Source organism: Gadus morhua, chromosome 6 (genome assembly GCF_902167405.1).
Source record: "Gadus morhua chromosome 6, gadMor3.0, whole genome shotgun sequence".
NCBI lineage: Eukaryota > Metazoa > Chordata > Actinopteri > Gadiformes > Gadidae > Gadus > Gadus morhua.
In genome coordinates this window covers 10,808,771-10,832,021 of record NC_044053.1, presented here as the reverse complement: position 1 = coordinate 10,832,021, position 23,251 = coordinate 10,808,771, and the positions used below count along the sequence as shown (strand labels likewise).

Genomic DNA, 23,251 nt, shown 5'->3' with positions numbered 1-23,251 from the left:
GTACAAAAGAACAGGACAGATCGCTGGACTAACTCCAGGATAACAAAATGTCTATTTAGTACCTATAGTCTTTTTGAACATCACATTGTTTAGTTATGAATCCTATCTCATACCTGTTTTATTGCCTTGAGGGTGCGGCGAGCCGGCCACCACGCGCTCCACCTTGACCACCGTCTTCTCCGGCGTCTCCCCCGCCGCCGCCGCCTGCAGCTTCCCCTTCTTCTTCTCCGACGCCGCCTTCTTGGCCTCCAGGCGCCGCTGGCGGCAGGACTTGGCCGGCTCGGGCAGCTTGCGCACCTCGCGCCGGAAGGCCTGCAGCACCTGCAGGGCGCCCGTCTTCATCTTGAGCCGCTGGCCCTCCTCGCTGCCGAACTCGTCGCAGGTGGAGATGCGGTAGAGTGGCAGCACGTGGAGCTGCTCGTCCTCGGGGAGCACGCCCACCTGCCGGTTGGCCTCCTTGGTGAGGGTGCACACCTGAGGGAGGACGGGAGAGGATTGGATGGATGGGGACCTTCCTCGAATGACTCATTCAACTTCTTTTTTTTTAGGATTTATTTTCGCATTTTTATGCTTTATGATAGTGAGATAGGCAGGAAGGTGTGGGAGACGGAGGGAAGGACATGCAGAAAAGAACCACAGGCAGGACTCAAACCGGGTTCGCTGCGATCAGGACTAAGCCCATGTGGTACGCGCTCTACCCGCTGAGTCACTGGGGCGCCCATGACTCAACTTTAAAGAGTTGTTTGAGAAAGGTTAGCGTTGCGTTGCTGAACCGGTGGCAGCAGTCGCCCCCCTGGGCATCATTGAGCAAGATGCCCCGACACCTGACCTTCCGTTTAATGACTGAATGATGAATTCAATCAGTAGGCCTTTGAAAGAAGCGTCTGCAGAATGACTGAGTTACTAAGTGGTAAACAGTAGTGGAACGTACCACTGTGCAGCCGTTGGAGAGGTTGTGCTGGTCCTTGTGAGAGTGGGCACAGAAGTCCATGCAGGCGGTGACTCCGGAGAATGGCTTGCCTTCCTTCAGACCCAGCCGACACTGGGGAGCGCTGGACTCGGTCAGGCACTGGCGGAGAGGACGAGAGGACGGGGTTAGAGGTCATGGAAAGGCTAAGGTGTGTTGAGATGAGTTTTGGCTGATTAAGTAAAACTTCTATTCAATTCAATTCAATTAGATGAAGTGATGATATTTGTCCATAAGATAAGCATTACTGTAGCTCGGTAATACACATATATTTATTTATTTACATCTAATTAAATATTATGTCAATAAAGATGACCTTTATCAATCCCAGAACTTCAATCGGATGTGGACGATTTTGGACAAAAATATTAACTCGATATTAATTTGGAATACCTGCAATGAGTGTGTGGGTGTGCGTCCGTGATGGTGCGTGCGTGTGCGCACATGCGTCTGTGATAGTGTGTGTGTGTATGTGTGCACTTCCACTCACCTGATTGCTGAAGGCCTTGGGAGCGAGCTGCTTGTACAGCGGAGCCACCTCGGTCGCCAGCTCCTGGAAGTTATCCCTGAGTTTGTCTTCCTGTCGATCACAACACAACCCAGTCAGACAACGACGACAACACGACAACACAACATCACAACAACACAACAACACGACAACTCGTTGGTAGGAGGAATTGCTGACCATAGCAGCAGATGTTGGGATACTTTATTAATATAAGTATCAATTGTAATTTGACCGGATATATTATATTTGATACTTTTTTACCTTGACTGAACTTTATCAATAAAAATTAACATGAAGAATAAGTACACACAAATAAAGATGTGTATTAGTATGTACGCACTTATTGTAGGTTGTACGTCCTGGCACTTAAAAATAGTACTTAGCACCGTGTAGCGTATTATCCTAGCCCTCGTTGTTGTTACATCTTAACTGAACCGACAGCGATATATTGTTCGATTCCCGACCACTGTGGGGACGACTTTAGGGAACGGTCGGGGTACCTCTTCGGGGCGCTCGCCTTGCAGGCGGAACTTCCGGGGGATCTTGCTGCGGGCATACTTGCAGCCGTTGAAGTACATGCTCCAGGAGCAGCCGAAGGAGAAGGACGCGCCACAGGTCTCGGAGTCCCGGCCCTGGCACGCACACGTCCGGCTGCAGGGGGCGACAGAGAGCGTCAGGAACAGGCATTTGACGCTTTAAGAAGGCGTTGGAGCTGTGGTGGTGGAACGCTCTGTAAACAATTGTTGGTAAGATCCCAGTACATAGGTTGTGGACAAAAAATACACACCTATACAGAATGCATACATACAGAAACATGTTTTTTCTAGATAAATCTCAATTGTCGACACGGCTGCGATTGTCTTGTCTTTTACCACCATTCTAATACCACTTAAACACAATAATATTCATGCATATACCTTTTTTTCTCCAATGATGTCAAAATAGATTTCCCTACCATCAGCGACTGCAATGTTCAGTGAGCTTAACTACTTTGGCTCCTTGTTCCTTCCTGCTATTAATTAATGAAGGAGAAGCTTTTAGCCGAAAGCCACTGAACTCAGACACACGTCATTAAGGAACCGCGGGTGTGGTGTTCCCCCCCGTCCCCACCCCACTCACTCGTCATTGAGGCCACAGCGGCGGCTGGTGGGGTTGCCGAACTGCGTGAGCGACTCGGAGAGCTCGCGGTACAGCTTGTCGCCCAGCGCGGCGGGCACGCCCTCCCAGGCCATGATGAGGATGATGATGACGGCGTTGGCACAGTGGTGGCCCATGCGGTGGCGGACGAGACACATCAGCTTCTCCGTCTCGCTGCCCCGCCGGACCACCTGGAGCGGGGAGGGGGAGGGGGAGGGGGGGGGGGGCAGGAGATGGTGTGTTTACAACTGAGAAGGCTCGATAGGATTTGAACTGTATTTCAGGATCCCGGACTTCAGGCTCAGTTATGGTTCCAGGCCGACACAACGCGATGACCACGCAGGCGCTTCGAAGCAGTCGTGGACCGACTTTGGTTCTGCGTCGGGTTTGAGTGAGCGGAGCAATCACAGCCCTTGCACCTGCGTCGCCTCGACGCAAGGTTACATTTTTTTGGGAGGCACACGTCAGGCCCTTGCGGTGGACGCAGGGAGGGTCCGCAAGGACGTAATGGATCTGTAACCCCCTTGCGTTGCTCTGACGCAGTGGCGTCACTAGGCTGTTTTATTCGGGGCTAAGGCCCCGGATCTAAATTATAATTTTTTTATATTTTGCTGCATGCAGAGCCTGCGCCATATCCGCACGTCGCGCATGCTCCCATTTGTTAGGACTCTTGCGTAGCTTACTGCTAGGAATTTCTGTTCTACTGCTCAAGATTTTATGAATTGATGACCTTGCATTGAAGAAAATATGTCAGTTTTCTGTGGGCTGTAAATAGGCCAATCTATGAGGCTAATTAGCATGCCAATATTGATGACTGATTGTGTCAAGTGTCTAAGGATGAATGCTAACATGATTTGTTCCCAACTTTTGCCTTAAGTTACAATTTAGCGAACTAGCTAGCTGCCCACCCTTTTCAATTCCAATGGTGGCTGTCATTTCATTACCAATGTTAAGTGTCATAAATAGTTAACACTGGTGCTGAGTCATGATTCGTAAAAAATAAATACCCAAAACATGTGATATTTTTTCAATTTGCAGAAAGTTTTGAAAAATCCAGGATGCCTGAGAGCCTTACTGCATTATATTCCATAATAGTTGTTTCTTTAGGAACCTGAATGTTGTTATATATTTCCACTAAAAAATGATGCAGAAAGGGCACAGATAGGTGAATAAAATCCACCAGAATGCAGGAAATTACGTGTTTGACGCTTAAAATTTTCTGGGGGAGCACCACCATACCCCCCACTTATAATTTGTCCCCTGAAACGTTGAAATGAAACCTAGCCTATATGACCCTGTACGCAGATTGTATACAATATATTCATAGATATGTTGTTTTTACTTTTTGGATTAAAAAGAAGGCATGTCAGTAAACTCAATGTCGGGCCTTAGTGTGATTATCATTTCATCATAGAGTAGCCCTTTGTGAAAATGAGTTTGACACCCCTGATATAGGTAATGTAAGGTCTGGCTCACTTGTATTCATTTTACTCTGAAATAACTTGAATGGAACTTTAGATGTCTGGGGATAAGCAGCAGTCAGGTAGCTGAGAGAATTTAACCCGGTCCACTTGACATCGGGTAGGCGCATGACTATTTGGCTACATGCTATGTCTCATTTTGGCTGCTGGTGTATGTGGTGCACTTTCCTATCCTTAACGTAAACATGAACCTACTCAGTAGGCCTGCCCCGACGTGAGTCAGACATGACGATTGGTCTTTCCTTTACTTCTCAAACTACGCATACAATTGCATGTTCATCAGCCCGATTCCCAGTATGATATGGCACAGAGCGGGATATAAGAAATGTATTTAGCAATGCCTTGTCCCTCTTTGGTTAAGGATCTAATTATAACGTAATAATGTAACTTCCCACAGTCAATTGATTTGAGTATCAAAGCGTTGATTACAGATATCCATTCTGTTTACATCCGATCTAGATAGCTTGTCACTATTTTCTCACTTCCGCACAATCAACACACTGCAAGACACACACACACACACACACACACACACACACACACACACACACACACACACACACACACACACACACACACACACACACATACACACACACACACACACAGAAAAAGACCTTCCAAAATAGCTAATTGGGTTAGCTGTTTTGAATCCATAAATCCATTAGGGAGGTAGGTGTGTGTGTGTGTGTGTGTGTGTGTGTGTGTCTGTGTGTGTGTGTGTGTGTGTGTGTGTGTGTGTGTGTGTGTGTGTGTGTGTGTGTGTGTGTGTGTGTGTGTGTGTGTGTGTGTGTGTGTGTGTGTGTGTGTTTCAAGTGACAGCAGTGACAAGCAGATACACACACATTTGTCACCCCGTGATTGTAAAACAGCAGGGTGCTCCTGAATGTAACAACTGATACGTGCCCCCCCAACCCCACCCCCAAACAAACACAAACACTCAAACACACACACAGACACACTCACACTCTCACTCTGATGTCATATAACTTCACTTGACTGTCTGTCAGTGTAATCAGGTTGTTAGGGGGCTGGCTGCTGCTGTACCGCCTGATCTTGGTAGCTCCCACTCTCCATGATAAGCAATTAGGTGCTACTCAGAGGGTTCTTACCCAACACAGTAAACACACATCCAAAGATAACATTGTAGCTAAGAGCTACTCGACTTTGTCGCATTGCTATACTTCAAACTTCAGCCTTATGTATAGAGCATTTTGCACTTCTTAAGCAGGGGCAGGCATTTTGGTGAATCCTCCCCGATTTAGCCTGATTTTTACAGTATCCAACTCAAAAAATCATACCCCTTCCTCCAGGCCTTCCTCTAAAGCTTCTCCACCAAAACACATGACTTGCTCGCTAGTTTAAGAAATAGTGGCCCTTATCCATACACATGTGCTGGCTTGGCTCGACTTGGTTTGACTTGGCACGTCTGCCCAGCGTGGCTGTGATCTAAATTTAGGGCTTGCTATTCTTGAAGGTGTGTCTTTGACTGACAGTCTTGAGGCGATGACACAACAACACATCCTGTTGTACTTTAAGATTTATATTATAACCTGTAGGAGACTTGTTTCAGACAGACGGAACACACAAAATCATATCCACATTGAAGAATGGTCAATGTTCCTGCTTTTTGCTCTCTTATCTCAATAGCTCATTGAGAGACAATTCATTATAGATTAGTCTTGGTTACACATTAGACAATTTTAAACACGTATTTCCAGAGTGCCACGCGATGACCTTTAATTAGGAAAAAAAAACATGTTGAATATCAGTATCAGCTAATAGTGCAAATTATTTTCCAATGCCTGGTCTTTAGAACAAGAATAATCTGCGTTGTTCTTCAAAGAGGTATTTTGTTTTGCAAGTGGATATTGTCAAACTAAAATCTCTGCAGTGTGCTTCTATCTATACCTTCACTGACCTTTACATTTATGACCCTTATAATTATAAAGTTATAGGAACCAACAAATAATAACAAGCAAGCTTTTGAGAACTCGAGCCATACTCTACTTGCATGGCGATGGTTTTATTTTCTGTTTCCTATACTGACATCACCGCAACTCACTAGGAGGCGTGCATACTGCGCTTTGGCTGAACTCAACTTGGTGCATGTAGACTGGTAATGGTAAGACCGGCATTCCATGGTTTCAAACCAAAGGGCCATAGATCTGCCTGGCTTGATAGAAGAATCTGGTCATGCACTATTAAAATTGTACATTTTCTAATTCTTATTATTATTCTTATTCTCTATCAATTTGTTTGCATCGTTGAGGAGGCCAGAAATTCCTTCCCTTGCCATGAATGAACCCTGCCCCTTGTTCCAATTGCTTCATCAGACACCTTGTCACTTGTCATACTGCAGTCCTGTGTGTGAAGGTTACTCACCCACTTGGCGATGGGGCATCCTCTGGAGCTCTTCCCCTCCCGGCCAGTGTACACCACCTTCTCGATCCTGACGGCCTCTCCCTTCTCTCCGTACCTGTGCAGTCGAGGCGAGGACCAGGGTGAATAAGCGTTTCTCTTTGTCGTTTAGGGTACATCGTTTTTGTATGCAAGGCGAGAAGCAGATTGAAGTTAGGCATATAACTCATGGACCCCTACAGGGATACAGCCCGGTAGCTTTCTGCAGGGAGTCGCTTACTGCTTCATTATCATGATAATGGGCTGTTCTATCACCGACAGCAAACCCAGCCCTGGTGACAGCAGAGTTCACATGGAGATACTGAGATTCACAAGGACATGCATGGAAGTGCGACCGAGCACCACAAACCTCTATCGTATTATCACAACTCTGCTGTATATTATGAACAGAAACCGCTAGTATTTTATCACACATCCCCTAGTCTAGTTTCTTAAACATCAAGCATAGAACCTCACACCTTTGCTTTGGGGTCTTTCTATTAAGCATACTGCCCACTGGCCGTATGAGTGTGTGCGTGCATGCGTGCGTGTGCGTGTGTGTTTTCGAGTAAGCAGAGCGCAGGGGTTAGGTGTGTGTTGGGGGGATTCTGAGCCGCCGGCCTGTCACTAATACCCCAAGGGGTATTAGTGTGTGTGCATCAGCAACCTTCCGCGTATAGTTGGTTTTGTTTTGGGGGAAGGGGTTCCTGTCTCTACAGGAGTGACTGGCTAGGGTTCAGAGATTGCTCAGAGGTCATCCGAGGGTCATGCAAGGCTTTAGATTTTACGTCACCCATCAAACCAACAAAAGGAGACTCCCCCCCCGGAACCCCCCCTCTCCTTCGGGTCCCCGCGGCCCCTCTGAAGACTGATGAGTCAATGCTCTCCACACATGCCCTCAGCCTGAATAATGGACGCCCCTAGAGCTGCAACTGTGGCGCCAAATCCCAGCGCTCATAGCAGTCATAGCACCTCCTGCCTGTCACATGCTTGTTAGGATAACTTTAAACATCAACAAACCTTTAACTGAAGAATACAAGTGTGTCTAAAAAACAAGGGTGACTTAAAGTTCTGTTCTGCGTGACGACCAAGCCATCACTCGTCCATACCTCCAATTTATTACCAACAAGATGCACATTTAGCAAGCCTCAGTTTAAGAAAAGATCGATCCAGAAGCGGGTTGTTCATATAGATTACAGAGATGAATATAACATCATCTTGAATGTCCAATTCAATCCTGCTCTCGTCGGTTCTTCATTTCTTAGTAATAATGTCTCTCCTTCTCACTCGCAGCGTTATAGTGTATATCTTTCTATTCTTCTCTTTTTACATCTGCAGGACCTTCTGATGCAGTTGATATTTCCTGTTTCCTCAGACAGATTCTAGGTCACAGATTCCCCTGAGGGCACAATGAGTGAAACCAGCAGAGAGAACGAGGAGCGCAGAGTAGAGCTGCAGGCCACAGCCGACAGAGAGAGGGGGAGAGGGAGAGGGAGAGGGAGAGGGAGAGGGAGAGAGAGAGAGAGAGGGAGAGGGAGAGAGAGAGAGAGAGAGAGAGAGAGAGAGAGAGAGAGAGAGAGAGAGAGAGAGAGAGAGAGAGGGAGAGAGGGAGAGAGAGAGGGAGAGAGGGAGAGAGAGAGAGAGGGATGAAGAGAGATGAAGAGAGTGATTGAAATAGAGGAAGGGAGGCAGAGAGATAAGGGAGAGAGACAGATGGAGAGAGATATGAAGCGCGAGGCGGGGACGGAGAGAGGAATGGAGAGAGAGAGAGTGTGTTAGTGCGATGTGATGTCACACCTATGAAATGCTAGAAGGATGCTAGCCCCCAGCTTGCAGTGGTTTTAATAATTGCAAGAAGGGTGCTCTATTGCATTCTTTGTGTGTGTGTGTGTGTGTGTGTGTGTGTGTGTGTGTGTGTGTGTGTGTGTGTGTGTGTGTGTGTGTGTGTGTGTGTGTGTGTGTGTGTGTGTGTGTGTGTGCGTGCGTGCGTGTGCGTGTGTGTGTGTAAACAAAGGGAGGGGAGGGGTGTAAAATGGTTGCCATGCCAACAATGTGTAACACAGGTGCAATACTAGCAAGACGAGAGAGGGGAGACAGGGGAGACGGGGAGAAGACAAGCGATCAGCAGGAGTCCCACCTGGTCTCCATCAGTTCCCGTATGGAGGCGACGGTAGGTCCAGACCCCAGGTGGTTGTAGTACGGACCCTCATCCTTCTCCAGGATTTGCTCTACGAGAGAGAAGAACCAGTAAAAAGTGTTATCAATTTATGAATTTCACAGACACTGGCATCCACAGTCTTTTTCTCAGATACATTAATTCTGTTCTTATCAGCACATGCTGAGCATTCTTCTGGTTTAATGCGCCGGCAAGGTCTAACCCTAACGCATTTATTTTTTTATTATTAATAATAAAAAAAATTGTTATAATAATAATAATACATTAAACTTGTATAGTGCTTTTTAAAATGCTCAAGGACGTTTCACGGAGTGAACACGCAGGGTCAAAAGGTACCTGTAGATGAACAGGTAGCGCAAGAAGTTCAAGAACTAGTATTTGAAGTATTTCAGTATACAATGAGAAGGAGATTATAGATTATCTTTCTGAGGGCACACATGTCACAAAGGCAAACATGTGAAAGGGGGGGGGGATGCAAGTGAGGAGAACATAGCTACATCTGCTCCAGGGAATGATGGAAAACCAGATGGAGCGGCTGTGAGTGTAGGGGCTTTAAAATGCTCTGTAGGCAAATGAATTGTGCATTGGCGTGTGGACGATGTGGTCAGTGCACTCATTTGAATTCAACAAGACTACATTGTTACGCGGCAAACTGCCATTGGTAACAGGTTTTTTCAATTCCCTTTCTGCCCTAGTATTGCTGCCTCCATGTGCTGCTCATTATTTGCCCATATATATATATTATTGTTAAGTTATAAATACTTGTATTTAAAACATACAGTATACACAGGCTTGTTAGATTTACTATAGAAATACTGGAGAGCAGTTGTACTCCGAGTCTGGTTGTTTACAAAGGTTGCTGAGGATTAATTTGCGGTGTGTGAACGGGCGCCAGCATTCACAGCCAAGCCAAACTCACTGCAATGTAAACAGTGTGTGAGCGCGAGCCGCTGTCACACTCCGCCGTGTATCCTGAGGTCACATTCCGCTTTCACGACAAGTGGGAGGAGCCAGGGTGTGGCCCCCGAGCAGGAAGTAGCCTAGTCATAACAAATTCCAGTGGGAGATTAAAGCCGCCCACGTATTAACGTTAGCATTAGGGCCGGTAATCTGAAGGCCTGTGGTTGAAGTGCACACATAGTGTTTCCCTACAGCTGCTAGCCCCCCCACAGAGTGTTCACTCTGTGTGCTTTAGGGACAACAGAGGACTGGGTTCCTAACTAATGCAGGCTCTTATGCAGGCTGCCAGGATTAAGGGTGGAAGGCTGAATCTCCTCTCTTTGTGCCTGCCATTGTATACCGTATGTATACGTTTCTGTACGTTTAAATACGTATGAATAATCGGTACATTATTCAACTGACTTTACTTTCGTCTAACAGTTTCAAAGAGTCTACCGCACATACAAGGGACATTATTTATAGATGCCACCCTCCATGAATATTTCAGCGGGAAAGCATTAAGCAGGTGGATTGGCTTTATCTGTCGTGTGAGGCGGATGGAGACTGAATATTAGATTGTAAATACTGTTGGAATAATATAACCGTGTGTGTAGTTTTGTCACCGTCACTGTATGTGTTTGCTTACAGATTCTAACATTTACTGTCTGGGATTAACAAAGTGCATTTCTTTAACTACTGTGCTGAACTTGTAACTGATCAGAGAGAGGCAAAGAAGGGATAAATCATAACATAAGATATTCGGATTGCTTTTTAACGTAAACCTATAGACTACACAATGGAAAAGTGCTTACACCATTCAATCCCGTTAAGTTGCTACTTAAATATTATTACGTACAGGAAACACTATCCTGAGAGTTACTGGAACATACGTCTCCGTATACAGTACCATAATGAGTGTGGTCAGTGTGGACCAGGGGTAAACGTTGCTCTACTGCAGCCCCTATCCACTCTGTAAAGCAAACCCGGCCTAACAAAGGGCTGAGTGAGCGCCTTCTGCTCTGGTAGGCCAACCTGTCACAGCCTGGGCCGACACAATAGGCTCCCTCTCCCAGCCCCTATTACTCCCCGCCACAACCCCCAGAGCCTCCCACTGTTCACAGGCCGGGGTGGACGGTACTGTATCCCTGGGCACAGCAGCCGCACACCCCTGGCAACGCCGCCCACATTCTCAGACACAGACAGCCGGGTGCCCGGCGCGAGGAGCTGGGGGGGGGAAGGGGTGCCCGTCACCTGATGTTGCGGTGGGGATGGGGATGCGGGTGGGGTGGGTGGCACTGATGTAATAACGATCCCCCCTCCCACCTTTGCAGCGCAAAAGGTGGGAGGGGATATGCTAATCATGGTCATAGTGACAGGATGCTAGCTCTGCTCGGATCGAGGTTGTGTTAAGAGCGCTTGTGGCCCTTGGTGGATAGGAAGTATTGTTGTCGTTAGATAAGGTTGGCAAGTGTCGTGTAGAATGGGGATTGTGTTAATATGTTAAAACGTGGGTGTTCTGCTGAACTCTGTATCTCATAATATCACCTGAAACACTCGTACGGTTTGAACCGTTCGTATTCCATGCACGGCTTACCTTCTGTCTGTTATTTTTGGAGAATCTTAGCTCAGCATAGCATTGACAACCCAATGTATTTTAATGCACATAGCAGTAAGCTTGCCAACTCACCAACACAGTCACAGACGGGGAACTCTGCCTGCAGGTCCTTTGCGGGCGTGTCCAGGAGGTTCTTGGTGGGCGTGTCCAGGTAGCGTAGAGGGGATTCCAGGAAGCCTCGGAGGGACGGCGAGCAGGGTAGACTATCCTTAGTGGGCGTGTCTTCCTCTGAGTAGCATGTAGTGGACAGCACGGTCAGCCCTCCAGAATTCTCAATCTTCATGCGTTTGGGCAGCGGCGAGAAGGGCATGTTGAATGGGTCTTCAAGGGCCTTGGGCTGCTGCTGCTCCAGGAGAGCCTGCTGAGTCTGCAAAGAGAGTGCCTGGTCCCTCGGGTGCTGTTCCTGTGCAGGGTTTACTTCAGAGGCCAGGCTTGAGCCTGCTTCACATTGGCTCCCTGTTTTGTTTGCGTCGACTTCCATCTCTTGGCCTGCTGGATTGGGCTCAGAGCTGGGTGGGGCGGAGAGGCCGAGAGGATCGGCCTGGGTGTTCGATGACAACGAGAACCCATCAGGTCCTGAGTTAGCGTTGACATGACCGTGGCTTACCACTGCTTTAGCTGCTGTCGGGGCTTGCTCCATGGGCTGGCTTGCAGGGAGCACCGGAGCTGGTGAATCCCCGAATTCTGCCTCAAACTGGAGCATCAGGTCTTCGAACTTTGGGTCAACGTGGTTGAGGCTTGGTAACTGCGAGGTGCTGGATGTAGAGGTAAGAGGTATGGTGGTGGTGGGGGTGCTGCTGCTGTCAGTAGGGGCCATGCCATCAGTCTCTCTCTTAAGATGGTTTTCAGGGCCAGCAGGCTGGATTGGAGGACCCATGGGAGCCAGAGTGTTGTCGGACAAGGCGGGAGCAGTAGAGTTGATAATCAGGGGGATGGATGTGGATACCTGAGAGCTGGCTGGGGCAGGGAGGCCTGCAGCCGCAGCCTGAGAGGGAAGGCTTGGAAGGGTCAGAGAGGGGAAAGAACCAGCTGGCAGACTGGCTTGGAACGGGGCTCTGACTAGAGCATGGGGTGAGGGTTTCACTACACTGATCTGATTCTGAGGCAGGAAGGTTGGCAATGAGGCTTTCTGCTTGGTCTTCTTGATAACTATTGGTTTGGGTTTGGGTGTCTGAGGGCTTGCTGGCACCCCACTCGTGGATTTGCTTTGAGGGGTCTTCTTCTTCTTGGGTTCCTTGGGCTCCTGTTTGATTGCTAGGGGGTTCATTCCCTCAGGTCCAACTTGAGGCCACCACTTTTTTAGATTTTGGCAAGCTGACGGAGACCGCTCGTCGAGCCCCCCGAAGCCAGGAGCATGGTTCGAAAAGAGGTTCCTCTTGTAGGTAAGATGCTGCTGCAGTGCTGCCTGAGTTGAGTGACAAATTGCTGCTTGGCCAGGAGACAACGGTGGCCCAGAGTAGTGCTGGCCCTGTTGACCATTCATTTTGCCATAATGTCCCATGGTGGCAATGTTATGGTAATACTCCCCCGAGTCTGGCTCCTGCTTTATCCTGGCAGACCCTGGATGGCCCTGGGCCTGGAAATTCTCACTTGGGCTATATTGGTGTTGGACAGGATGCTTGAAGCGAGGTTTGCCTAACTTTCCACCGCTGTCCCCAAGCAACTGTTTAAGCTCAGACATGGGGTCTATGCTAATGTTGGGCGGAGCTGAGTTGTCAGGCATCCACTGGCTCCTCTGGCTGGTGGGGGCGGCACCGGAGCCCTCCTGCCACTGCTGGGGGTGTGGGCTGTAGCCCGGGGGTTTCCCTTGGCTCGGAAAGCAGGAGTTAGAGGATGGAAGAGGGGAGGTGTGGGCTGGCTGACCCTGGGACTGGGGTCTGTTTTGCTCCCAGGACACCATGGCCTCTTGGCTTGGGTTTAGCCCCGGTGGGACGGATTGTGAACGTGAGGACAGGAGGGGGCTCTGGGAGGATGGGTAGAAGTGGGTTCCATTCTGAGGCTTGGAAGGGTGATTATGAGCATGTGGGTAATGCTGATGGATGTGACCTGGCATTGAGGCCTGGCCTTGAGAGCCAGCAGCCTGTGGACCGGTGCCAGACAATTGGGTCAGAGCCTCTATAGCAATGGCTGTCTGGAGACTGACATTCTTTTCCTTGGCTATAGAGAGAACCTGTGGGGAGCAGGGAATAGGAGCTTTGGTGCAGGGTAGGGTACCTGGATGGGATCCTTGGTGCCCTTGGTGCTGCTGGTACGGAGTAGAGACACTATGAACGGAGTGGGCTCCATTCATAGAGTGCTGGGGTTGAGGGAAGTGGTGGGGTTGGGGTTGTTGAAGATCAGGCTGCTGTGAGTGAGGAGCCACTCTCTTTATTTTGCAGGGCATGTTATCTTCATTGGCCGCCATCTTGATCTTCTTCTGCAGCCACTCCAGGTAGTCGGGACAGTCAGGTCCATCACAGTCACAGTTGGGAGGTTTGTGCCCATGCTTGGCCTGGCTCAGTGCGGTCTGTAAAGTGTTAATGTCTTCTGGAGACTTGACCCCTCCTTTGGGCGCCCCTGCAGTGGGTCTGGCCTCCGCACCATCAGAGTCCATCTCCTGGGAGAACTTTTCATACAGCTTGGTAGGGTTGGGCTTCACTGGGACGGCAGTGCAGGAGGACGAGGAGGGGGGCAAGGAGTCCAGGCTAGCAGAGAAAGCCACAAGGTTGCGGGCGTCCTCCATGTCTGCTTGGTGGACGGGCCCACCAGGAGCTGCACCACCCTGACTCTTCCAGCAGGGCAGCTGCTGTTGGGGGTCGCCGAACTTGTCCTGCCCTGGGGGTATGCTCCCTGCCCTTTGCTGCTCTGATTCCGTGGAGGGATCCTCATTATTTGGGTAGCGCCTCGCCCCATTGGCCCGTTCCAGGCTCAGCATGCCTTCCTGGAGGCGGTCATGTGACCCGATTTCCATCTGGCCTCCTCTTCTGGGGCCATCCAACGAATCAGCTTCCAAAACAGTCTAAAGGAGAAATATGGAGAGAGATGAGTGTCAGTCATGACAGATTAGGATTCAATCAACTTTTAAAACCCTCAAAGGGAAAGTACATCAGACACAGACAAGCATGACAGCAAGGAGACAAACAGGAGACACAAGCACACACAACTCAAGAACAACAAGCAGGTACAAAATATAGAAAAACACAGCCCTAGGAAATAGCACGGTGATGTAATACAAACGTTAACATAACTAGTGTGTCGTATACCAATACGATACAGGTCCCTGCAACACTAGGAATAAACAGGTACCACATATGTTATATAATATATATAACAGATTAAATAATCACTGATAAAATTTTTGGATCTAACTGTTTAGGTTTAACTCAATTCATTTACAAAGAGAAATGTGGGGAGGTTATTTAGTCACTAGTCTGCACAGAACATTCACTGTTAAAGGAAGTAAAATACAATTGCTTTACAGAAGTCCTTACACAACAGGCCAGTGTAGGAGTCACAAGTCCATGAACTGTGAGATCACTTGATTTCTGTGAATCTGTGCACTGGTAAATTAATGTATCATGTATCATGTGAATGTGTCATGTATTTTCGTCTTATTCTGCCCTGATGGAGCTTATAAACCATTTGACCATTCTCTCTTTATCTAATAAACCTTTTTTATGAGCAAGGCAGCGCAACTAAACGGCCCAAACTTTGAACAGGGACCAATAATACCTGGGCCCAGGCTTGTCCCATAGTCCCTACTTGGTAGAGGTAACACCTCGTAACTGATTCAACATTGTAAATATGACGATTTACTATTAACAGACACTTTGACTCAAAGAAACTTAAAGAGAGTTTGAGGTTATGCATCTTGCTTAAGAAGGCCTACCTGTAAGCTGAGACCCTCAAAACCTTTGGTGTGTGCAACTAGTGTGAGAGCAGAAACAAAGCCGCAAAGCTTTATAAACCATCTATCAAAACTAGAAATATAATTAATGGAATTTTGCAACCGCAACATGGCTCCAGCATGATCTGACATAAAGGAGGACAATGTTTGGAGAAGAATGACCTCATTCAGAGTGGGTATGACCAATGTTTAAAGTGAATTAATAGGAAGCTAAAAAGATACATAGAAATATTAAACAAAATATGCTTGGGAAGTCAATTCAGATTGTACAGTGTGAGTTACTCTGCAGCCAGCTATGGTCTACCTAGTTGGTGTTTATAACACAAGATGTGGCTAAATGTTAAATGGAAATACCTCATCTGTTGGCAATAAGTTATCCAAAGTTAGTGTTGAATACGTTTAAAACGCCATAGTGTTTCAAAGTCTATCCCGAGGAATGATTAACAGAGTCCAGGAGGGTGGTACCTCAAGCCTAACATATCAAGTCAAAATACTGTATGATGTTAGCACAGCTAAAAGGGGACAGTGTAAATGTACTTAAGCTTAGACGCAAACCCCACAACACCACACACACACACACACACACACAAACACACACTCCAGCTGGCATGATGCCAAGCTTCTGAGGACATGAAAGGCACAAAGACTAAAAAAAACAGATGAATAACCCACTACTCAAACATCACGCAGCCAGAACCCCAAGACCAGCAAGCATGCAGTCTGGAGTCTGGACCTCAAAACCGCCGAAACCAATCTCAAGAAAAACAACCAAACCAATGAATGGTTAACTTGTTGTTGCAACAAATCTAAAAACCGGTACCAGGTCAGGGAGAAACAGAGTTCCTCACCACTGATCTCCAGTCCATTTGGGGTTACAGTAGGGCTTTACATATAGCTACGGCGTATTGTTTGAAGTGCAACAGGCCTTCAGTGGTGGCTCATTACATTTCATTCATTACAGCGCCAGCATGCTCTTGTCCTTTCACTTCCCACACCTTCTGTGCTTGGTGTCTACTGGCGATGTGGGAGGAGGACGGGGAGGAGGGGGGGGATTCTGGGGAGGGAGAAAAGGGGGTAAAGCAGGGTAGCTTAATGGGGTGTGTGAGTATGGATGGAGAGAGGGGGAGGGGGTCCAGTCAACAGCCGGCGTGCAATACGACAGAATCCTCATGTCTGAACTATCAGCAGGATCAGATGGCTCAGAAGCAAGGGGAGGTGGGGGGGGGGTGGAGGGGTTTGAGGGTTAGTGGCTGAGGCGGTTGTGTGAAACCGTCGTGTTGTGACACTGTGTGGAGACAGAACACGCACACATGAACACACACACACACACACACACACGCACACAGGTTGTCAAATGTCCAATCTCTCTTCCTCATTCCTCTCCTACCTAAACATGACATGTCTCGGGCGTCCCCCCCCCCCCCCCCCCAATCACCACAACCACCGTCACACAGCGTTAAGACTAGAGGAACCAGGGCACTGAGCACCGGTTCCAGGCCACTCACTCGCGTGGGAGTCAATCTAACCGGTGAGGTACAGGAAGGAGATGGTGGACCCCACCGCCGGCCCCCAGGGGCCTGGGAACGCACCTCCCCGTGTCCTTGGTGCCCCCGTGACGTACAGAGCGGGACTCAGCCCAGCGCTCTGACGAGGCAGACCGCATGCTCCCACAAATATGTACACATAACACGCCTCTAACTACTACTACTACTGCCGCCGCCGCCGCTGCTTCCAGAGCACTGGGTTCAAGAAAGGCGCTGGATTCTATTCATTGTTGTTTTTGTTACTACTGCTATTCCTACTAGCACAACCACCACTATAACTACTACTATTACTACCACAACCACCACCACTGTAACTACTACAACTAATAATATTACTACTACTACCACCACCATCATAACTACTACAACCACCACCACCATAAATACTGCTACTACTACTACTACAACCACCACCACTATAACTACTACTACTACTACAACCACCACCACTAAAACTACTACTTCTACTACAACCCCAACTATTACGACTACTACAGCCACCGCCATAAATACTACTACTACCAGCACCACCACTTTAACTATTACTACTACCACCAGCACTATAACTAAGACTACTACTACCCCCACCATAACTATTACTAACACAACCACCACTATAACTACTACTAGTATCACCACCACTATAACTGCTAATCTACTACTACTACAACCACTACTACTATTAGCCCCACCGTCAACATAACTACTACTAATACTGCTTCCAGTGCATTGGTATCAAGAAAAGCGCTGGACTATATTCTTTGTTATCTTTATTACCACTGCTATTCCTACTACCAACATCCCCACTATAACTACTACTACCACCACCACCACCACCACCTCCACTATAACTTCTACTACTTCTAATGCTACTACTGCTTCAAGTGCATTGGGTTCAAGAAATGCTCAGAATTAAGTTCATTATTATGAGGACTACTACTATTACTATACAATTACTACAATTACTACCAGCACTGCCAATACTACAACTACTAGTATAACATGCTTCAAGTTCAATTGGTTCAAGAGTGTGCAAAACGTAATTCATTATTATTATGACACTACTGTTACTTGACTATTACTACAGTTACTACCAACAACACCATCACCATAACATAGCAGTGCTACCACTACTATAGTAGTATCGGATAACTCTTTATACCGCTCAAACACACGTATAGCTGCAAACACGCACACACACACACACACACACACCACACACACACACACACACACACACACACACACACACACACACACAGCGATACACAAACAGTCTTTCCATAACATCCACACACCACAGCGCTAGCAGCTGCGGAACCTGTTTGGCTAGTCTCGTTGGCGGCTCTTTAAACAAGCCCACGCTCAGAGAAATGGCAGAGCGGCCGACACACACAGCCTCCACCAGCCTCACGTGCCCTACTGGCCCTAACCGATGACCCCCGGAGATGACAGCACCAAACAAAGAGCTAAATTAAAGAGGGAGGGGGAGGGAGGAGAGGGGAGGTTACAGAGTACAGACATGGGGGAGAAGGAGAGAGGGGGTTGGGGGTTGGGGTGGTGGTGGTGGTGAGGGGGGGGGGGGGGGGGGGGGTATTGTACAGTACAGGAGAGTGCACCTCTTAAACACTTGGACGAAACAACTCCAGCGATAGCACAAGGATGAAAAAAAACAGGAGCATAAAGCCCATATGTGAGCAGTGTACCGGGAGCGAGGGAGAGAGAGAGCGAGAGGGTGCGTGAGGCAAGAGAGAGATAGGGGGGAGATAAAGTAAGAGGGGGAGAGTGATGGAGACAGAGAGGGAGAGAGAAAGAGACGGCTACTTACATGGCTCTAGGTGTCTGCAAGACAGAGGTAGCGGTCACACAGCAGAAGGGAGACAAGACGGAACGCACCATGAGAGTCCCTGGTCGCCGCTCGCCACGGCCACAAGCGCTGTGTAGTGTCGTGCAGAGCGACGAGGTGTACGTGCGCGGTTGCGCTATCTCACTTTGTGTTCCCTCTCTCTCTCTCTCTCTCCCCCTCTCTCTCTCTCTCCCTCTCTCTCCCTCCTCTCCCTCTCCCTCTCTCTCTCTCTCTACGCTGTGCAGAGACTCAGACACAGAGAGCCGCCGAAGCACACGCGCTTACACACCACGCGCACACAGAGCTTGAAGAATAACACACACACACACACACACACACACACACACACACACACACACACACACACAGACCAACGTTCGGCTAAGAGCCTCTCGCGCACGACACACACCGCCTCCCTCCCACACTCATACACACACACACACACAAACACACACTGCACGCCTTCTGCTTCTCGCTCTCTCTCTCTCTCCCTCTTTCTCCTCTCTGTGTCTCTACGGCCGTCTCGTCCTGTTCCCTCCGTTCTCTCTGATTATCTCCCCTGCTCCTCGCTTATCCTTTTCAATATCGCCTCTCCTTTCTTTCCTATTCTCTCCGGCTCTTTGCAGTCGGCTTCTCCCGGTGCAGCCCCCACCTTCCCTGCTCTCTGTCTCTCTCCCCTGCTCTCTTTTCACTCACTCGCCCTCCAAACTGCTCCTCCCCCCCCCCTCCCTCTGCTGCTCACAGGCTCTATGCTGCACCTCTCTCTCTCTCGCTCCTCCTCCCCCCCCCTCTCTCTCTCGCTCTCTGTCTTGTGTGTGTGTGTGTGTGTGTGCAGAGCGAGAGGCCATTATCTGAGCCAATGTGGGCACGTACGTACGGCGGAATGGAGGAGTGCGCAGTGAGCAGCAGCACAGAGCGAGCGACAAAGACACAGAGAGGGAGAGAGAGAGAGAGAGAGACACACACACACACACACACACACACACACACACACAGAGGGGGTGGACTCTATAGCGGCAGCCTTAGAAACAGCAAGCTGCAGCACAACTATGGCCAATCAGCAGAATCTGCCTCTCAGTCTCTCTCCATTGCAGGAAAACCATGAATACCCAAATAGTGTTCTGACACATTAGATAACACTGCCCCCCCCCCCCCCCCCGCAACATGTTATTACATTATATTTGTCTGGCGTCTGCGTGAGGGGAAGCTCGGCGCGTTGAAGCCGGCACGCGCGTGGTGGCGTTCTCAACCTCGCAGAGACGGCGTCGGGGAAGATGGAAAAAAGGTAGTGAGGTTAGAAAGAGAGTTGTTGAACTGTCTGCGTCTATGTCGACATATTCTCCATGCGTAGAGGTCTCCCTCCATCTGGTTTGCGAACCAGTCACCTCTGGAACGGACGGGGCAGCAAGGGCACAACCAGAGGTGGTGGTGGTGGTGGTGTAGTTGTCCTTCATGCTTGTTTTGTAACATCTACAACAAACACCAGTCGGGACCGGCGCCCATCTCCCAGTAAGACCAGCAAACCCAGAGGCTTTCCATCTGTTGCAACCTGTAGCCGTCAACGTGGTCCACCCAGGAAACCCGCGCGAGACAATGATCGAAACCAGCTCTCTAACCACCTCTCTCGCTCCCTCTATCCCTCATGCTCTCTCTCTCTTCCTTCTCCAACGCTTTCAAGGGAATGAAGGAAGGAACCCAGAAAGGCGAGGAGGGCGAGAGGACAGCCGAGATGTTCCCATATCCCATAATCCCCCACAGCGGCTGGGAATTCCTTCAGCGCTCCATCCCACCGAGCCACGGAGGATGTACACACGCCACGGCGATGGCAATGAGATTCAGCCCCGGGAACGACGGGCGGGAGGGAAACGAAGAGCAGGCTGAGCGAGGAAGGGCGAGAGTGGCGGATAATGTTTTTCTCAGTGGCGGCGGAGGAAGAGGAGGATGAGGACGAAGGCTGCGCGTAACACAGCGGTGTTGTGGGAGAAAAACAAAAGAAATGAGGGAAGCCGGGGAATCTCTGGAGGAAATACAATCGAATGGCGATCAGGAGTGCGGAGGAGAAGTCGCCGCGCGATATCGGGGAGTTCGCTATTATTTTGCGTGGAAGGACGGGAAGAGGAGGAAGAGGAAGAGGAAGGAGAAGAAGGAGGAACCCCTCAGAGCAGAGATGACCACCATGTTTTCACTGAGGACAGGACACTTCTCTGCTGTCCTGACTTTCTCTCTATCTCCTTCTCTCTCTGTCTATCTTTTCTTCTCTTGGCACTTTCCCCTCATTCAGCCCGTTCGCCATTAACCAGCGCTATCTCTCCACCGATGTCCAACGCCGTCATCCCCGTCGCGACCGTTGTGATTGCCGTCCCTCGTTCGCTCTCTCTCCCCGCTTGCCGTCGCTGTAGCTGGCCCGTTCGTAGTCCGGCCCTGTGTCATCCTCTTCTCTCCGGGGCTGTCGGATGTTTTGAAGCCCGCAGCGTGGAGAGCAGCTTTCGGAGCGGAGAAAGGCCATTCCTGCGGTCCGGTTTTCCTGCACCGTGTTATCGTACTGTCGCTATAAGAGCGAGCGTGTGGCTCTGTGCGGGCTGTGCCGGGCCTGGAACTGAACTGACTCAAGCGACCTCGCTTTCGGCTCTGTCTCAGTCTCTCACTTGGCTTTCACTCTCTGTCTCTCTCTCTCTCTCTCGGTCTCTCTCTAGCTTGAACTTGTTTTCTCTTCCTTTCGTCTTCTTTCTCGCCCTTGCTCTGTTTTCCTCTGGTTTCCTCCGCTAGGCACGGCTGAGAGCGCTGCCTTCCCCAGACCTCTCGCCTCCTGCTGCTGCGAAACAGCATATTCCACCGCTCTGTGCCACACACACACAAACACGCACGCAGTCGCACACACACACGCGCACATCCATAAGAGCGTCAAAGCCAAAGACAAACACGGCGCAGATAAAAAAAAAAAGCCCGACCACTGAGAGGGGACGGAGAAGCAGGTTACATCACATGACCAGGAAGTGCCAATGAGGGAGCGAGTAGAGAGGTAGAGAGGTAGAGAGAGCACACGTCAGTGATGTAACTCCTACATCATCGCCATCGTCACTGGAACAGCCCCCCCCCCCCCCCCCCCCCCCCCGCCTGACTAGCCTATGTCGGGTGGGCGTGTGTCATATGACAAAGCCTACGGTTCAACATCTCACCAGCATCTTCCGACGCGCACACACACACACACACACACAGTCATTCATTTCAGCCTGATCCCCCCACCCACAGTCAGCCGCAGTGACACAGCACTTCTGGCTCCGCAGCCAGACTTAACCCCTGAGACGATAGATTACGTGGCGCGACTCGCTCCCAATTACTACGAGATGAACATATCTGAATGAAGCGGAATTACACTTTTGGAAAAAGGGTTGATAGCGTGGTTTCTAGGTAAAATATTATAGAATACTTTGCTGAGAGACCGTGCTGACGATATAAAACACTGAATACTAGAATAAGATCTCATGGATGTTCAAAGTGGCCAACGTTCAGGGTGACATTCCTGTTCCTTTATGTAAATCTGTTCAATTATTCTGAAGGGGTTCATGAAGGTAGTTCACTATTCATGACCAGACCACTGTAAAATGTTGTCGACAAGATAAACAAGCTCAAAGATAAGTTCCTTAAGAACAAATATATATCGATTCAGATTTTTCAGGACAATTGTCAAGGCTGAAGAAATTGATTTTTCACTTATATTAATATTGCGCTGTTGTTGTTGCTTCAACAAGACAAAGCAAACACAGAAACAAAATGAAAGCCTGAATAGTTCATAATCCTTGGGTAGTGCTACAAACCCACTGAACAGTTTCCATGGCAACAGGCTATGGGAAGCATCGTCAATTTGTCTCTATTCAAACAAATGTAATGTGTACACTATAACTGAGATAGAGGTATAGGAAAACACTTACTATCCACCTGCTGTACCCTGGCATTATGTAACAAGTCCTCACTTTCTCTCAGCGACCAGTTTTTACCTCCTCAACCTACTGAGATTCTTTGTCAAGAAGCAGTAGTTAAGAACCTCTCTCTCTCTCTCTCTCGGTTGCCTTCTCTGTCTCATTGTCTCTCTCTCATCTGATCTCTACTATCATCTCTGACTTATGAGGGTTCTGGGCCACATGGTGGGAACCACACAGTCTGTAGGAGGAGCTTGTATCAAAAAGTCACATCATGTCACAATCTCCCTGACTTTCCCTTTCTCTCTGGTCTTCTCTCTCTCTCTCTCTCTCTCTCTCTCTCTCTCTCTCTCTCTCTCTCTCTCTCTCTCTCGCTCTCTCTCTCTCTCTCTCTCTCTCTCTCTCTCTCTCTCTCTCTCTCTCTCTCTCTCTCTCTCTCTCTCTCTCTCTCTCTGTCTCTCTCTCTCTCTCTCTCTCTCTCTCTGTCTGAGTCATAGGTCCTTCCGTTCTTAAAAGAAAAGGAGAAAGTACTAAAGTTTACCATGACACACATCACCAAGTGGGCGAGGTGACGTAGGTGGGAGAAAAATAAAATAATAGAATAACTCATTTGTGGGAACTGGCCTCGCTAAAAAGTCAAGGAAACAGTGGGGGATTTTCAAATAGAAACAGCCTTCCACTCAATCAGAGACCTTTACTTCACCATATTCGGGTGAATTTGTGTAGTTGAATACGAGTAAAAGGGAAACCACCTTTTAGAATGAAGCAATGTGTGTCTTTGTGTATGTGTGTGTGTGTAGGCGTGTGTGTGTGTGTGTGTGTGTGTGTGTGTGTG

General features: G+C 48.8%; 1 protein-coding gene across 4 annotated transcripts in view; it reads right to left on the bottom strand.

The window, feature by feature from the left end:
- The window catches only part of tet3 (tet methylcytosine dioxygenase 3), a 38,732-nt gene that overhangs the window by 7,597 nt on the left and 7,884 nt on the right, over positions 1–23,251 (bottom strand). For 2 of the 4 annotated variants that reach the window (XM_030357627.1, XM_030357628.1), the window contains 8 exons: positions 11,296–14,221; positions 8,631–8,721; positions 6,479–6,572; positions 2,595–2,803; positions 1,976–2,126; positions 1,458–1,547; positions 932–1,069; positions 114–474 (listed from right to left, as the gene is read on the bottom strand). In XM_030357627.1, coding sequence (XP_030213487.1) covers positions 114–474; positions 932–1,069; positions 1,458–1,547; positions 1,976–2,126; positions 2,595–2,803; positions 6,479–6,572; positions 8,631–8,721; positions 11,296–14,173 — 4,012 coding nt within the window. In that variant the 5' untranslated portion in view covers positions 14,174–14,221. Of the gene's footprint in view, positions 1–113; positions 475–931; positions 1,070–1,457; positions 1,548–1,975; positions 2,127–2,594; positions 2,804–6,478; positions 6,573–8,630; positions 8,722–11,295; positions 14,222–18,481; positions 19,236–19,673; positions 21,576–23,251 lie in introns of those variants that run through there. The other 2 variants (XM_030357629.1, XM_030357626.1) reach the window with 2 other exon arrangements.